At 44.1% G+C, this 18,066-nt stretch overlaps 1 protein-coding gene across 2 annotated transcripts in view; it reads right to left on the bottom strand.

The window, feature by feature from the left end:
- Nucleotides 1-288: 288 nt before the first annotated feature.
- LOC115463413 (cyclin-dependent kinase 16-like) overlaps nt 289-18,066 on the bottom strand; it is a 119,221-nt gene continuing 101,443 nt past the window's right edge. For both annotated transcript variants that reach the window (XM_030193879.1, XM_030193881.1), the window contains exons 15-17: nt 17,965-18,055; nt 4,494-4,571; nt 289-1,654 (exon numbers count right to left, since the gene is read on the bottom strand). In XM_030193879.1, coding sequence (XP_030049739.1) covers nt 1,623-1,654; nt 4,494-4,571; nt 17,965-18,055 — 201 coding nt within the window. In that variant the 3' untranslated portion in view covers nt 289-1,622. The remainder of the gene's footprint in view (nt 1,655-4,493; nt 4,572-17,964; nt 18,056-18,066) is intronic.

The raw sequence follows: 18,066 nt of genomic DNA, 5'->3' as shown, positions 1-18,066 counted from the left end.
GGGTCTACTTGATTACAGTTGTGTTGCTTTGTCATAAGCTCCTGATTACTTCACTTTACCATGACACTTGTATCCTATATTCAGCCTCTTGAGTTCAATGTGGCTTACAATTATTGTCAAAACTATTAGAGGAAAATGGCTAATACAACGTCAGTGTGGACCTATAGATAATGTCAAAACAGGGGCATAGCCAGCACTGGATTTTAGGGGGTTCTCAGGGGTGGACTGGGGGGTGGGAAACACATTACCTCCTTCCCCTGCCACCGCAACGTTAATCTTATCTTTGCTGGCGGGGATGCCAAACCTCCATTAGTGGACAAGATCCACTGCCTGAACTGTCCAAGCAGGAAGAAGTCAGCGGCCTCCTTTCCAGCTGCTGCTGCCTGCACTGAGCATGCGCAAAGAGTGCAGACATCGGTAGCCACTAACTTCTTCCGGCTGAGGCAGTTCGGGCAGTGGATCTCATCCACTGGCAAGGACTGGGTATCCCTGCCACCCATCCAATATCTGCTCCAGTTGTGGAGGGGACCTGAGCCAAAAGTGGGGGTGGGGGGCCCAGGCCCCCCCATGGCTACACCACTGTGTCAAAACATGCAAAGGTAGCTAATACAACCTCAGAAGCTGAGTCAGTTACACAGCCAATCTCTTTTTTTGTTACAATTACCAATTTGAAAGACATTTGCACTCCATCTGACGGGGGGTCCTTGTTCCCTTCAATCTGGTGAACAATATTTAGAGATGTATATTTTTCTTCCTCTTTTGGGGTATGTTTCCTGCTACCTTACTTGCAGCTTGCTATTTCCATATTCAAGTAATTGTTGAGTTTCTTGAATTAAAGAATTGTAAACTATAAATAATAATAAAAAACTTCCACCATGTGACTTTGTATGGCATTATGGTCCCTGCTTTTTTTTAAAGGAAATTGAAATTACAGGTCTCAGCATACAATATGGACAAACCCAAGACAGGTTTAGTCTTTCCCCTTGACTAAGAGCATGTGTGTTTGTTCTGTTTCATACTCACTGCTGTCTGATTTTTGCTCAGTTTTCCCTACTGTGCTTTGCAAGGTCCGGTCGAGGATTTCTCTCTCAGAGACTCCATAAGCAGAAAGTAATGACACTCTATAGTTCCCCCACCAGTAGATGGGGCTTCAATCATGGAGAAATCACTGACCCAGAGTCAGAGACCTGCCCTCTTGTCAGACATCTTTGTCCTTTCCTTAGACTCCAGGCTTTGCCTACATTTTCTAAGCCTTTTTTTGCCTCTCCAAATGTCAAGTCCCTCCCCCATGCCCAATGCCACGCTCCACTCCTTCCTTGAGTTCCTGTACGTTGGAAGATGATGATGAAGGAGCATGATGATGGTAGGTCTTCGCTTTAATAATCAATGTAGGAAACCTCTCCAAAACATGGTGTGGCACTGATATGTCTTTGTAGTGTTCATAGTGGGCTGCCAGAGCCACCGTAATCCTCCTGTACGTGAGGAGTATGCATTTTGTTAAAAGCTTTGCTGGCCACACTGAAGCCCTGGTGGTGTTCTCATTCTTCTGCTGAGATCAGGCCTACTTTACAGGTCTCTTGGCCCAATTCTCTTCAGGAGGAGCCCCAGCTACCCAGCGAGTGCTATAAACCTAACTTTCCATTCTGTGCAGGTACTGTAGGAATATAGAGAGAGAAAGAGTCAGAGGCCACAGATGGCTTTCCATGAAATAAAGCTATTGATAGTAAAATAATACTTGAATAACAAATGATGCTTCATAAATTATAGGGCCCTTTTACTAAGCTGTGTTATGCGCTAACACACGCCTTAAACACAGCACAAAATGGAGTACCACAGGACATGTTACAACATCAAACAATCTGTGCACACTAACTGGTGCTAAAAAATTATTCTTTTTTTTTTTTGGGAGGGGCATGTTATGGGCGGAGTGTGGGTGTTCCAGTGCTAGCCAGTTATAACAGCTGCGTTATCGCATGCTAACTAGTTAGCACAAGGGTACTACGGGGGTCCTTACAGCCTACAAAATGGGCGGTGGTGGTTACTGTTCACATGGTAATTCTAAAAAATTGTCCACAAAAAAAATGGAAAAAAATCCATTTTTACAGCTTTGATAAAAATGGCCTTAACGAGCGGGAAAGATCCACGTAAGGGTGCACTAAGGCCACTTTTTGCCAGAGCTTTGTAAAAGGACCCCTAAATTACAATAACAGAATAATAACATTAAAATGATAAAACAATATAAGGCCAATCAAATAATGAATACAATAAAATAAGGAATATTATTATAATACAACGCTGATTTGATATTACCAATAACAAAATGATCATGCTATTAATAATAAAATAAAATCAAAGACAGAAATAAAAGGAATGATTTCCTCCAGATGGTTGTGTGGTAGCCGTGTTAGTCCACTCTTAAGGTTATCAATAGAAATCAAACAAAATAAAACAGGCCAGATGCTTAAGACAAGATTCAATTTACATAGACATCATATAAACAATGCTGGTGCCAGCAGGGTTCCCACGCCTGTTGGGCAGCATTTTACAGGACCAGGACACTGCACCAGTGACTTCACAGTGAGAATCCTCAAAGGTAACTTTAAAACCATACAAGAACGTAAGACCTTTGAAGTCAGAATGATTGAATATTTTAACACCCAACAGAAAGGACTTAACAAGGACCTGGGGTTCCTAGCCCATTATAAACCATAAAGCTGTATGTCTCTGTTGATCACCCTCCCCTCACCTATCCACACCCACCCTGTTAGAATACCAATGATATGCTTTGATGTCCCCATGCATACTTCCTACCCACTCCCATCCTCCCACCCTGTCAGACTGTCATAGCAATGCTTGAATGTTTTCACTTATATACACTGTCAGCTAGCACATTTGCTTATTTCCGATCTGACGAAGAAGGGCAACCTTCGAAAGCTAATCAAGAAATGTATTAAGTTATGTCCAATAAAAAAGGTATCATCTTATTTTCTTTTCCATGTTTTATTTTGTTTGATTTCTATTGATAACCTCCAGATGGTTGAATTTATTTACATTTAAGTACCCTTATTTACCCGTTTACCCCCGGATTCTATATAGTGCGCCTAGAGGTCCTCACCAAAATCGGCACAGATTCTATAACAATGCGCAGAAGTTAACAAGCTTAACATGCGAATGAGCGCTGATAGCAGCTCTTAACAAGCTAATTTAGGCGCACAAGTCGCTAAGAGTATTCTGTAACGATGTACGCCAAACTTCTAATATGCGAAGGCAAAAAGGAGCGTGGTTATGGGCAGGGAAATGGGCGTTTCGTGGGTGTTCCAAAATTGACACGTCTAATTATAGAATATGCCCATTGCGCTTAAATCTACACGCTGGAACCTATGCCACGTTTTCATTGGTGTAAATGGATGTGTGTAGATTTAGGCACTGAAATATCAGCTAAGCGTATTCTATAATCTAGGCAGAGATTATAGAATATGCTTAGTTGGCACTGATTTCAGCGCCGATTTTTTTAGGCGCCATATATAGAATCTCCCCATTAAAGTGGTATACTTTGGGGGTAATTAATTCTGTAATAAGCCTGCCTATTTTAAGATGAGAAGAATGTGTGCAAATGTCACCCTTCTAGGGATTTATATGCATATGTGAACACATACATGTGTAAATGACCATTTTCCAGCTCGCAGTATTCTGTAATTACATGCCAGTGTCAGTAACTGTGATCCTTTCCTCTTTTTTTTTTTTACATAAACCACTTTGAGGACCTGAAAGGCAGTATATCAAGAACCAATAAACCTATACAAGCGGCCACCTCCCTCTCCTGGCCAATAGGGCATAGAAACCAGATATCATTTGCATATATGAAAGGAACTAAAAGCAGATCATGACTCATTCGCCCTGCAGACTGAATATATAGTAGATATTAATAAAGAATAAGGAACAAAACTGAGCCCCATGGAGCAGTTCTGTTGTACATCTAGATTTGGTTCATGCCTTTTTGTGAATTATATTCAGGTACAGTATATATTTTTCCTGTCCCTGGAGGAGTTGCAGTCTCATTTTTTACCTGAGGTACTGGAGGGTTAAGTGACTTGTAGGAGATCAGAGAGCAGCAGTGAGAATTGAATTGTTTCTCAGTCTGCTACTCTAACCATCAGGCTCCAGCTCAGAGATATCCTCAGCCAGAGCAGTGTAGATAGAGAGCAAGTAAGCAGGCCAAATGAGTCTTTCTACCACCATTTACTATGTGTTAATTCTCTAAAATAAAATAATAACGCATGAATAGAATGCTAGCTAATAAGAGCATAACAAGGTAATAATTAGGATAGGAATAATACAAAATGGAAGGGCTATGTTTAATGTTGTTGACAGATGGGAGGAAGGCGCTAGCTAAGTGGGAAAGGACATGTATTTGAGGTGGTCATGGAAATGTGTGTGTCGGGGGGGGGGGGGGGGAGTGCAGGATCTGCACTGCCATCATTAGCGCAACCCACCTGAACTATGTAACACAGAAGATTTCTGTACCATCTCCTTCTGCAGCTGAATCTCCTTTAGTGCAAATATTGAAGATGCTGAAAGAAGAGAAAGAGAAAAAGGAAATATTAAAGTGTACACAGGGTCTTGCTAATGGAAAATGTCTATATGCCCAATGGCACTGGTTCTCAAACCTGGTCCTCGAGGCACCCCAGCTAGTCAGGTTTTCAGGATATCCACAATTGATATTTATGAGAGATTTGCATGAAGTGGGGGCAGTGCGTGTAAATTTCTCTTATGAAAATTCATTGTGGATATTGTGAAAACATGACTGGCTGGGGTACCTCCAGGACCAGATGTGGGAACCACTGCTCTGTGGTCAGGATTACATTAGTACAATAGTGATACCCTAAGGCCATGGTATTCACTTCAGTCCTCAAGGACCACAAACGACTTAGGTTTCCATGATGTCAATAAAGAATAAACATGAGATAGACCACTGGTCTGACCCAGTATGGTTATTCTTATGTACAATTTGTTTGCAGCTTTGAGGACCACTGGTGAATACCCTACCCTATGGCCAGTACATATACTGCAGGTATATATTTTCTGGATTCCACTGACACCTAGTAGTAAGTAGTAAATGAATAAGTAACCTCCTGGTTGTAGATGTGGTCTAGGTGACTGGCTAGTCACTGCCTGAGATGATGGAAAGAAGGACACATAGATAATCTATTTGTTTGGGACCAGGATCAGGAACGTCATGTCAGGATGGAATGCACAGCATCAGATTCATGGCTTTTACCAAATAAGTAGTCCACACCAGGTGTTATCTTGAACCAACATCAACGTTATTTATGCTTTCAATTGATGAATCCCCCCCACCAGAACAGTTCTTTACAGGTGGCAAACTTATTTACAGCAGTCCTCCTCCTTCTCTCCTGTACAGAAAATTACTTTAAAAGTTGAAGTTGTTACTTTCTACTACTACTACTATTTAGCATTTCTATAGTGCTACAAGGCGTACTCAGCGCTGCACAAACATAGAAGAAAGACAGTCCCTGTTCAAAGAGCTTACAATCTAATAGACAAAAAATAAAGTAAGCAAATCAAATCAATTAATGTGTACAGGAAGGAGGAGAGGAGGGTAGGTGAAGGCGAGTGGTTACAAGTGGTTACGAGTCAAAAGCAATGTTAAAGAGGTGGGCTTTCAGTCTAGATTTAAAGGTGGCCAAGGATGGGGCAAGACGTAGGGACTCAGGAAGTTTATTCCAGGCGTAGGGTGCAGCGAGACAGAAGGCGCGAAGTCTGGAGTTGGCAGTAGTGGAGAAGGGAACAGATAAGAAGGATTTATCCATGGAGCGGAGTGCACGGGACGGGGTGTAGGGAAGGACGAGTGTGGAGAGATACTGGGGAGCAGCAGAGTGAGTACATTTATAGGTTAGTAGAAGAAGTTTGAACAGGATGCGAAAACGGATAGGGAGCCAGTGAAGCGACTTGAGGAGAGGGGTAGTATGAGTAAAGCGACCCTGGCGGAAGACGAGACGGGCAGCAGAGTTTTGAACCGATTGGTAGAGGTGACTAAGTGGGAGGCCACAAGAAGCAGATTGCAGTAGTCTAAACGAGAGGTGACAAGGGTGTGGATGAGGGTTTTGGTAGAGTGCTCGGAAAGAAAGGGGCGGATTTTACGGATGTTGTAAAGAAAGAAACGACAGGTCTTGGCGATCTGCTGGATATGAGCAGAGAAGGAGAGAGAAGAGTCAAAGATGACCCCAAGGTTTCGAGCTGAGGAGACAGGGAGAATGAGAGAGCCATCAACAGAAATAGAAAACGGGAGGAGGGGGGAGGTGGGTTTGGGGGGGAAAATGAGATGCTCGGTTTTGGTCATGTTTAATTTCAGGTGGCGTTGAGACATCCAGACAGCAATGTCAGACAAGCACGCTGAAACTTTGGTTTGGATGCAAGGTGAGATATCAGGGGTAGAAAGGTAGATTTGGGAGTCATCAGCATAGAGATGGTAGGAAAAGCCATGGGATGAGATTAATGCACCAAGAGAAGAAGTGTAGATAGAAAAGAGGAGGGGACCAAGAACAGAACCCTGAGGTACGCCGACAGGCAGAGGGATAGAAGTAGAAGAGGATCCACCAGAGTGAACACTGAAGGTGCGGAGGGAGAGGTAGGAAGAGAACCAGGAAAGGACAGAGCCCTGGAATCCAAGTGAGGACAGGGTATCGAGGAGTATGCTGTGATCAACAGTGTCAAAAGCAGCGGAAAGATCAAGAAGAATGAGGATGGAATAGAGACCTCTGGATTTAGCCAGTAATAGGTCATTGGAGACTTTAGTAAGCGCAGTTTCGGTTGAGTGGAGAGGGCGAAAACCAGATTGTAGTGGGTCAAGAATAGCATGTGAGGAGAGAAAATCAAGGCAGCGGTGGTGAACAGCATGCTCAAGTAATTTGGAGAGAAAAGGGAGGAGGGAGATGGGTCGGTAATTAGAGGGACAAGTAGGGTCGAGTGAAGGCTTCTTAAGGAGAGGTGTGACCACAGCATGTTTAAAGGCAGTAGGGACAGTTGCAGTGGAAAGTGAGAGGTTGAGAATGTGACAGATAAAAGGAATAAGAGCAGGTGAGATGGTATTAAGAAGGTGGGTGGGAATGGGATCAGAGGAACAGGTGGTACATTTTGAGGAAGAAAGGAGAAGTGTAGTTTCCTCTATAGTAACTTCAGGAAAGGAGGAAAAGGAATGAGGGGAAGGAGAAAGAGGGGAACTGACTAGTGGAGGGAGAGGTGGCGAGGTAGAGAATTCAAGGTTTATCTTTTGAACCTTTCACTACTCCTCTTTCTATGCACAAACCCCAGTCACTGGGTAGGTGTGGGATATGCACCATCACTCTCTACAAATGCAGTTCCTTGTAGATGTTGAAAATCAAGATGGTGCACGCTTACAGGCTAGCAGGAGGCTTTGCTGATGGCCAAATTAGGCTACCCAAATAGCAGGCATATCTTTGGCTGCTATAAAATTAACCATCCAGTGCTGAATATTGACTTTGCCGGTTAAGTTTAAACCGACCAAATATAAAAAATGGATATTAAATGCCAGTCATCGGAAATGCCCAGCATTGAATATCTGGTCTAAATGCTGATCACAGCACATAGCCGGTCTGCCTCCTGCGGGCTGAATATTAGCTGGTGAAACACTACAGATTAAAGACAAAGAGAAACTGATGGCAGACAAGACCTGCAAGGCTTCTTTCTAGGCTGCTCATTCCAAATGGAATACTGCACACACCACTTGATCACAGACTTTCCTTCACATCTTCATATCTAGGAATCTGCGGTTTAACCTAGGTTTTCTTGAATTCTGTTTCTATTTTCGCTTCCGCCACCTACCCTGGGAAGCTAGTTCAATGTATCATTTATCGTTTATTTATTTTACTATACCATCACTTATTGTCAGGCAAATCAGAACAATTTACAATTCAAACATTATAATAAAACCATAAAATAATAAATAATTTGAGAAATTCATTAAAAGATAGGAAAGGACAAACAAATCTTTCATTTAAAGAATAGCAACAAAGCATCAGCTAAAATAACAATCATACATGAACCCGTTCAGTCTACCGTTTTAAAGTGCAACAGATTCAGTGAGCAAAAGCTGTCTGATAATAAAACATTTTCAATGCTGCACAAAAAAGAGGGTAAGGTTTTTCTAATCTAATTCCACAAATAAAAAGCTGATTTACAGGTCGATTCCCATTTAGCCCTTGATAGTGCATTCACTCTACCGCTCCCCAGTACCTCTCCACTCTTGTCTCCCTATGCCCCCCCTCGGGTACTCCGTTCTGTGGATACATCTCTCTTGTCTGTCCCCGTCTCCTCTACTGCTAATTCCAGACTTTGTTCCTTTTATCTCGCTGCACCTCACGCATGGAATAGACTTCCCGAGCCTGTGTGTCCAGCCCCGTCTTTGGCCGTTTTCAAATCCAGGCTAAAAGCCCACCTCTTTACCACTGCTTTTGACTCCTAACCATTACTCACTTGCCCTGTACCCTCTTATCCCCACCTCTTTAATTCCCTTACCTCTTAATTGTTCTGTCTGTTTACTTGTCTTACTTAGATTGTGAGCTCTTTGAGCAGGGACTGTCTTTTTCATGTATGGTGTACAGCGCTGCGTATGCCTTCTTGCACTACAGAAGTGATAAGTAGTAGTAGTAGTAGATAGTGGAGGTAGTAGAAGTCTGTTATCTGTCAGTGAACAAAGAGTTTGTATGGGATAGTCATAGCTGCTCTCTGTGAGGAAATGTGATCTCATGTTACTCCTCAGTCCATCCCTTCAAATATCATATCATGATCTCTTGTTTCAAATTGGGGGAGGAGGAATCACGTGGTACCATGCAAGAGAGCAGACACTGAACTGCAGAGTTCCTGCACTTCCCCACTGTTTTAACCCTCATACCAGCTACAAAGGCTTTAACTTAAGACAGAATTACCTACCTAGTGTATGATTTATTTTTTGATTAATTTTTATATCCTACAATTATCCAAAAACAAGTATCGGTCCAATGTGGCTAACAATTAACAGTTAGAAAAATTACAATTTAGTTATAAAATTACATATCGGTGTTGAAACATCAGTAACAGATTCAATTAACCATAAGATTTATTGAAAAGGTAGGTTTTTTAATTCTTTTCTAAATACTTCTTTGTCCTTTGGTATTGCATTCCACCATTTAGAACCCAAATAGCTGAAACCAGCAGTGTAAATACTCTTGTAAATTAATTTTTTACAATTGGGTAAATGAAGTAGTAAATCACTCACTGCAAACTGGACACCCGCCCCAGCTACCTTATAAAATCCGCCCCCGATCGATTCACAACAGATCTCACATCCCACCTAAACTTCATGCTCCAAGAAGGTCTCTTTCCCAAGGAAAATGGCAACATCCTACTCACCCCCATACGAAAAGACACCAAGAAAAACACAAATGAACTCACCAACTACCGCCCAGTAGCATTTATTCCACTAGCGGTCAAGCTGATGGAAAGTATGGTAAGAAAGCAACTCACTGATTACATACACAAATTCTCAATACTACATGAATCACAATCAGGATTTCACTCCCGCCATAGCACCAAAACAGTGCTAACCACCCTCCTGGCCAAATTCAAGCAGGAAATAGCAACAGGCAAAAGAATACTTCTCCTTCAATTCGACATGTCCAGTGCATTCGATATGGTAAACCATAACATACTACTAAGACTCCTAGACTACTTCGGGATTAGTGGAAACGTACTCAGCTGGATCAAGGGTTCCCTAACCACCAGAACATACCAAGTGAAATTGAACTCAAATATATCATCACCGTGGAAAGCAGACTGCGGAGTCCCTCAAGGGTCACCACTATCACCGATCCTTTTCAACCTGATGATGACCCCATTAGCCAAGTCTTTATCCATGCAGGGCCTCAACCCATTCATCTATGCAGACAACGTCACAATATACATCCCCTTCAAACATGATCTGACAGAAATCACCAACGAAATCAACCTTGGCTTGGACACCATGAACTCATGGGCAAATGCATTCCAACTAAAACTCAATACAGAAAAAACACATTCCCTCATCCTCTCATCCCAATATAATACAAACATACCCACAAACTTAGTCACCCCAGACCACATCCTCCCAATTTCAGATAACTTGACAATCCTCGGTGTCATAATCGAACGTAACCTTACACTCGAGAGCCAAGTTAATTCCATAATCAAGAAAATGTTCCACTCAATGTGGAAACTCAAACGCGTGAAACCATTCTTCCCAAGGGCAACATTCCGTAACTTAATACAATCAATGGTACTAAGCCATGCAGACTACTGCAATGGAATTTATGCAGGATGCAAAGAGCAACTCATAAAGAAACTACAGACCGCTCAAAATACAGCAGCCAGGCTTATATTTGGAAAATCACAATTTGAAAGCGCTAAACCCCTCCGAGAAAAACTGCATTGGCTCCTAATCAAAGAATGTATAACTTTCAAAATCTGCACCCTGGTCCACAAAATTATCTATGGCGAAGCCCCAGGATACATGACCGACCTTATAGACCTACCAACCAGAAACACAATCGGACCATCACGAACATACCTAAATCTTCACTACCCTAGCTGCAAGAGACTCAAGTACAAATCAACATAAGCACGCAACTGTGGAATGAACTACTGAAAGCCATAAAAACAACATACAACCACCTTAGCTTCCGGAAATCATTAAAGACCATCCTGTTTGAAAAAGTATACCCTACTGACCCTACTTAAGTGCGTAAACCCAGCAACACAACGAAACCAAAACCCTTCTCTACGATTCTCCTAATGTGTCTGTAACACATGAACCTCTTTGATAATAACATCACTTTGCATTTGTTTCATCACCGGAGGCGACTAACGCCTCACGGTACTAGGTAAGCCACATTGAGCCTGCAAATAGGTGGGAAAATGTGGGGTACAAATGTAACAAATAAATAAATAAACTCAGTCAAGTCTAACACCTATTCAGGAGACATGCCAATCAGTATTTTGAAAATAAGAGTGCTAGTTTTGAAAAAATAACATGGCTTAAATTGGGAGCCAGTGTAACATTGCAAGCAGTGGGGTTACTCCTTCATATTTTTATTTTTTAGATATCAATCTCGCTGCTGTGTTTTGAGTGGTCTGCAGGGATTTTAGTATGTTTTCTTTGCATCCTACATAAACTGTGTTGCAATAGTCTAACTGGGACAATATCAACGATTGTACTAAAAAACAAAATGATTGTCTGGGGAAATAATCTCTAATGCTTTTCAATTTCCATAAAGTTTTGAAACTTTTTTAGATGACTGCTGAAACTTGATTTAACAATGATAACTTTGGTACCTCTGCTACAGGAGCAAAATTTCTTCTTATGGCCGCAAAACCTCCTAAAACAGACAGGAAGAAAAGCAAGATGGTGGATACTTCGCAGTTGGAACATTTAACCCGTCCCAAACTTGAGCTCAGGGCCTTTGCGTTGGATGCACTCTTGCTCCTGTGACGCTGCTTTGCCAGCAGTTTCTTGAGACAATTCTCTCTGTCTGTGAGTGAGAGGGTTACTGAGACATTTCTTTGTTTGTGAGTGAGAAGGTTCCCGAGATGCTATCCTGTCTGTGTGTGACAGTGGGTTCCAGAGACGCTATTCAGTCTGAGTGGGGTCCTGTGACGCTGTTGGGCTCCTAAGCCAGTTCCTGGCTCCCTTACCCAGAGATGTTGGACCTGCCAGGGATGCTGCCTTGCTCTCTTCTGAGATTCAGCGCTGTTCCCTGGGTCGCTGACCTGTTCCAGCTGTCCTGGACTTGTTCCAGTAGCTTCTCTTTCTCTCTTCCAGAGACTCGCCTCCTGTTGTCCTTCTTACTACGGACCAGGGGTTCTTCACTAAACATCATTAGTCTTGTTCCTGAGAGCCTAGCTGTACTTCAGCCCAAAAGCTGTTCCTGTGTGACTTCTAAGAGCAGCCACCCTGTCCAGCCGGTGGCTCGTTCTTCACACCACTGTGGACCAAGGGCTCACAGCTCTAGACCTAACAGTGCACATCAGCATCTAATGCATCTTAGTAAAAGGGCCCCACTGTAAGTTATGTGCTAAAGTGCTGTATTTACATGCACTCACGTATGCCTTCTGTTGACATAGAGTAAGGTGGCATGCCTGAATGTAGGCTTGTAGATGCCAGTTTTTGCTAGTATTCTAGAATAGAATTTGGGTGCTCAAATGCCGTTATGGAATTAATGTTCAGTGTGCTGAGTCTAGGCACCAAAGTTTTGTCACCCAGTTATCAAATTACCCCATATGTGATTTAGCAAGTAATCTCAGCAGGCCTCCAAATCAGCAAAATGAGAATATAAATGTGACACTATTTCCAAAAGTTTCTTGCTTTCTTGAATGTTTTAAAAATTAGGTTAAACCAGCGGTTCTTAACCGGTGTGTTGCGAACACCTGGGAGGTGTGTCACGGGGCCATCACATGGAATGGCATTTTTTTTCCTGTTTGGGTTTTTCCCCTGTTTTCTCTTCTCTACCACCGCAGATCTTGCACCTCTTCCTTCCCTCTCCATGACTCCAGTGCCTCTTCCCCCGAGTCTGGCACTTCCTCATCCTCCCTAGGTGCCCCCCCCCCCCCACGTCCACAAATACCTGAGTTCTTTGTTGGTACCGTCAGCAGCAGCAAACAACAGGCTGTCTGGGCCAACCCAGGTCCTTCCCTCTGCAGCATCCCACCCCCTTACGTAACCTCCTGTTTATGCATAGGCGGGATGCTGCAGAGGAAAGGACCGGGTCGGCCCAAAAGCCTGTTGCCGTTGCCGGCACCAGCAAAGAAATCAGGTTTTTGTGGATGGGAGTGCTGAGGGAGGATGAGGAAGAACTGCTAGATTTGTTGGGGGAGGTGAAGTACTGGACTTACCAGGAGGGAAAGAAGAAGCTGGACCCACGGGGAGGAGATGGAGGAAGGTACAGGGAGAGGTGCTGGACATGTGTGGGGGAGGGAGACAGAAGAGATGCCAGACCTTAATTGAGGGAACAGAGGAGAGAGGAGGGACATGTCAGACCATGGTGGGGGGACATAAGGAGAGGAAGACATAAACCGTGGAGAGCGGGGGTTGGGGAAAGAGAGGTACTGGACTCATGGGGAGGAGATGGAGGAAGGCAGATGAAGATGGGAGAGGTGCTGGACCCATGGGGGGAAGAAAGAAGAAGGCAGAGGGAGAGGTGCTGGACATGTGTGGGGGAGGGGGGCAGGAGAGATAACAGACCTTGATTCAGGGAACAGGGGAGAGGAGGGACATGTCAGATGATAGGGGGAAGGTGGGGGAGAGGGGTACATATCAAACCGTGGAGAGCGGGGGTTGGGGAGAGAAGGAAAGGAGACGTACTGGACTCATAAGGAGGAGATGAAGGAAGGCAGAGGAAGAGGTGCTGGATGTGTGGGGGTCAGGAGAGATACCAGATCATGGCTAAGGGAACAGGGGAGAGAAGAGGGACATGTCCTTCACCCCCATCTCCACCCTCATGGTCTGACTTGGACTTGTCAGACCATTGAGATTGGGGGCTGAGGAGAGGGTGACATGTCAGAAAGAGGAAGACAGGACAGAATACCTAAATAAGCGAAGAGAAGCTGGAAAAGCTATCAGGAAAGCGAAGCGGCAAATGGAGGAAGAGATAGCTAGTACCGTAAAATTGGGGGACAAGACCTTTTTCAGATATGTAAGTGACGAGGAAGTGCCATAACAGCATTGTGAGGCTCAAAGCTGAGGGACAGAAATATGTGGAAGATGATAAGGATAAAGCTGAACTGCTTAACGATTATTTTAGCTCTGTGCTCACGAATGAAAGACTGGGGGTAGGGCTGCAGAAAACAAAGGCTAAAGGGGATGGATGTATGGTAGACCAAGACCCATTTACGGAGGACTGTGTTCGTGAGGAGCTTGCCAAACTAAAAGTAGACAGAGCGATGGGGCCTGATGGGATACACCTGAGGGTGCTTAAGAAACTTGGAGAAGTTCTTTTGGCTCTGCTGACGGACCTCTTCAATGCTTCCTTAGAAACTGGAGTGGTCCCGGTGGACTGGAGAAGGGCGGATGTTGTTCTTTTGCACAAGAGTGGAAGTAAGGAGGAGGTAGGGAATTACAGACCTGTCAGTCTGACCTTGGTGGTGAGTAAGCTAATGGAAACGCTTCTAAAGAGGAGGATTGTGACATTTCTTGAACTACATGGAATGCGGGACCCAAGGCAGAATGACTTCACTAGTGGAAGGTCGTGTCAGACGAATCTGACTGTCTTCTTCGACTGGGTGACCAAACAGTTGGATGTGGGAGGGGCGCTTGATGTGGTATACTTGGATTTCAGCAAAGCCTTTGACACGGTTCCGCACAGGCGATTGATAAATAAATTGAGTGCCCTCGGTGCGGGACCTAGAGTAACTGATTGGGTAAAAAATTGGTTGAATGGTAGGCGACAGAGGGTGGTGGTAAATGGAGCTTGCTCCGAGGAAAAGGAGGTAGTCAGTGGAGTACCGCAGGGATCGGTCCTAGGGCCGGCTCTTTTTAATGTCTTTGTGAGCGATATTGCGGAAGGGCTGTCTGGTAAGGTTTGTCTCTTTGCGGATGATACTAAACTCTGCAACAGGGTGGACACCCTGGAGGGTGCGAATGACACGAGGAAGGACCTAGCGAAGCTAGAGGAATAGACCGATATTTTGCAACTGAGGTTTAATCCCAAAAAATGCAGGGTCATGCACTTGGGTCGCTTCAGTGTGCGAAGAGCAGGACTTGGGGGTGATTGTGTCTGACGACCTTAAAGCTTTTAAACAGGTAGAAAAAGCGACGGCCAAAGCCAGAAGGGTGCTTGGGTGCATAAAGAGAGGCATGACCAGCAGGAAAAAGGAGGTGATAGTGCCGTTGTATAAGTCTCTGGTGAGGCCTCATTTGGAGTACTGTGTGCAGTTCTGGAGACCACACTTACGGAAAGATATAAACAGGATGGAGTCGGTCCAGAGGGCGGCTACAAAATTAGTAAGCGGTCTTGAATGCAAAAATTATAGGGACAGGCTTATGAGCCTCAACATGTATACACTGGAAGAGAGGAGAGAGGAGACATGATAGAGACGTTTAAATATCTCAAGGGCATTTATGTAAAGGAAGAGAGCCTTTTTCAAATGAAGGAGAGCTCTGGAATGAGGGGGCATACGACAAAGTTAAGAGGGAACAGGCTTAGGAGTAACCTAAGGAAGTATTATTTCACAGAAAGGGTGGTGGAGGCGTGGAATAATCTCCCGGTGGAGGTGGTGGAGTCGAGGACTGTTCCAGAATTTAAAAAGGCATGGGATAAGCATGTCGGATCGCTTAGGAACAGGAAGAATTAGGGGTTACAAAGGATGTGCAGACTGGATGGGTCATGTGGCCTTTATCTGCCGTCATGTTTCTATGTTTCTATGTCAGACTGCGGAGGGTGGGAGTTAGGAGAGGGGGACATGCCAGACTGTGGGAGTGCAGGCTGGGAAGAGGGGGCATGTCAGATTGTTGGGGCTGGGGGGAGAGAGAGAGTAAGTATGAGAAAGAGATGCTAGATTGCAGAAGAAGGAGGGAGATGCAGCTACACAAACCCCAACGCCTGTTCCTTCCCAGCTTGTGTAGGTGATAAACCACACTTAGCAGGCTTTCATTTCCAGTGCTTGGTTTGCTGCTTACACAACCTGGGAAGGTCACTGGGATTTTTGTAGCCGCATCTCCTGCTGCCAGGCTGCCTTCCCTCTGACCTGCTACCCTGATGAACACTGAAGCTGCAGTTTTTTGGTGGTGGGAGGGAGAGGGGGACACAGAGCTGCTGGGCTATACGGGGTTAGGAGAGACAGGGGGGACATGGAGTTCTGCAGCATAGGGGAAGAGGGGAAGGTAGAGGGGACAGGGCATTGCTGGATCATAAGGGGAAGGGGAGAGAAAGGAAAAGGAGTGCTGGACCATAGGGATGGACGGGAAGTGTTCAGCTATCTCAAAGGAGTGCACTTTGCAACTCCTTTGAGATAGCTGAATTTCTGGCATGAGTTCTTCAAGTTTGTTCATTGTGTGACACTTGAACATTATGTGGTAACGCCCTAATTATGCAGTTTCTCCAGCACCCATGGAATGGCAAGAGCTCAGAGGCCCTGATGATATACAGTGATTGTTCCTGCCCATGCCAGTTCCAGTCTCAAAATGGCGGGAGGCCCCAGCAGCCATGTCGACTGTGGAGCTGGCATGGGAAGGAGTGACTGGTCATCAGGGCTTCCAAGGTAGGCCTAGGAGGGCCTAAAGGTGGTGACTTTCGGTTGGGGTGGGGGGGGGGGAGGATGCCACCCCAGTTTCAGTTGAAAGTGTGTGGCAAATTTCGGCTGCTCATTCGGTTTCAGCCAAAACTGAAAACTTTAGTTTTGGTTGCCTTCTAAGTTAAGGACTATTTGCTGGAGGAGTGGCCTAGTGGTTAGGGTGGTGGACTTTGGTCCTGAGGAACTGAGTTCGATTCCCTGCACAGGCAGCTCCTTGTGACTCTGGGCAAGTCACTTAACCCTCCATTGCCTGCCGCATTGAGCCTGCCATGAGTGGGAAAGTGTGGGGTACAAATGTAACAAAAATAAAATAAAATGTTTTGCAAACAAAGTAAGGCTTCTCTCTTTGGGGTGCTTTTACTAAGGTGCGGTAAAATCTGGGCTTAACACACTCTAATGCTGGACCTTCCTGTGCACCAAGCCCAGATTTAACACAGAATTATTTTAGGACTTTTATTTTTTAATTGTAGGTTGTGCTTTAATGTTCCCATTATTTATTTATTTGTGACATTTATATCCCACATTATCCCAAACAAGTTTGAGTTCAATGTGGCTTACAGTAAACAGTATAGGATAGGTAACAAAGTATAAAGCACAAGGAAGTAATTTGTTGTAAGGAGGTGCTAACTGCTGCTGCATTAACCCTGTCTTATCCAGTCAGCATGCACTAATCCTAGCATGCTAGTTGGATTAATGCAGGAATACCCACTCTCTTGCCTATGACATGCCCCCTCCTAAATACATATATTTTTTAAATAGGTAATGCATGGGTTACCATGCAAAACAGGCAAAATGGTTACCTGTTAGCGTGGGCTAACTGTGTGTTAAGGGCATAACACCCTTTAGTATTACCTCATCGCTGTCTTATATACAGTAACTGTACTGGTGTCTTGCTTATCATTTTAAATGACTGTATCTATAATGAGACTAGCAGCAATTTTGATTATTCTATTTTATTTGTAGGTGGCAGTTTGATCCAGTGTATAAATAATCTGTCAGAATCCATGTGTTGATGGCAGTTTGATCAGTTTAACTTGGCTATGAAATCTCTCTTAATTTAGATGGTTTAAGATTTATTTTCCATCCTTGTTGGTCTTTCTGTTTGGTTGTTTTGTGCTATTTGCCTCTAAGGGATATGATACTAAGGTGCGTTAGCGTTTTTAACGCGCCTATAAAGTTAAGGTGCATAAATACTAATGCACCAATACATTCCTATAAGCGCATTAGCGTTTGACGCACGTTAAAAACGCTAACGCATCTATACTGCGCCTTTATAAACACAGGCGTAAGTCTGTCAGTGCTATTGATTATAGACTCTACTTGTTTCAAACATTTTAATTTTATTGGATCGTAGACTTTCTGTGTTACTTTCTGAATACATGTTTAAATATTTAATTTTAAAAATTAGATGTGATGTTTATTTTAGGTTACCACGTTTTGCACACCTCTTAGCGCTTGGTTGATATGGCAAATAAACAGAAACTACCCCAGGGATTCCACATGGAAAATGTTCCTGCAATGCACACACAGGCCACAGGATGCTGCTAATTTTCTCAATCTTATCCATATGAAACCTATCTGCAGGGCATACACTGAACATGTCAGTACAGTCTGTGCTATGCTTACTGTCTGGGAGCTTATGAACCCGCTCTCCCAGGAAGTGGAAGTAGGGGTGCCGCATGGCCTCCTCCGCTGAGATCCTCCTCTTCCCTTCGAACTGTAACACAC

Source organism: Microcaecilia unicolor, chromosome 2 (assembly GCF_901765095.1).
Source record: "Microcaecilia unicolor chromosome 2, aMicUni1.1, whole genome shotgun sequence".
In the NCBI taxonomy this organism is placed as follows: domain Eukaryota; kingdom Metazoa; phylum Chordata; class Amphibia; order Gymnophiona; family Siphonopidae; genus Microcaecilia; species Microcaecilia unicolor.
The sequence above is the reverse complement of the archived record's forward strand: the minus strand, read 5'-3'. Positions and strand labels throughout refer to the sequence as shown.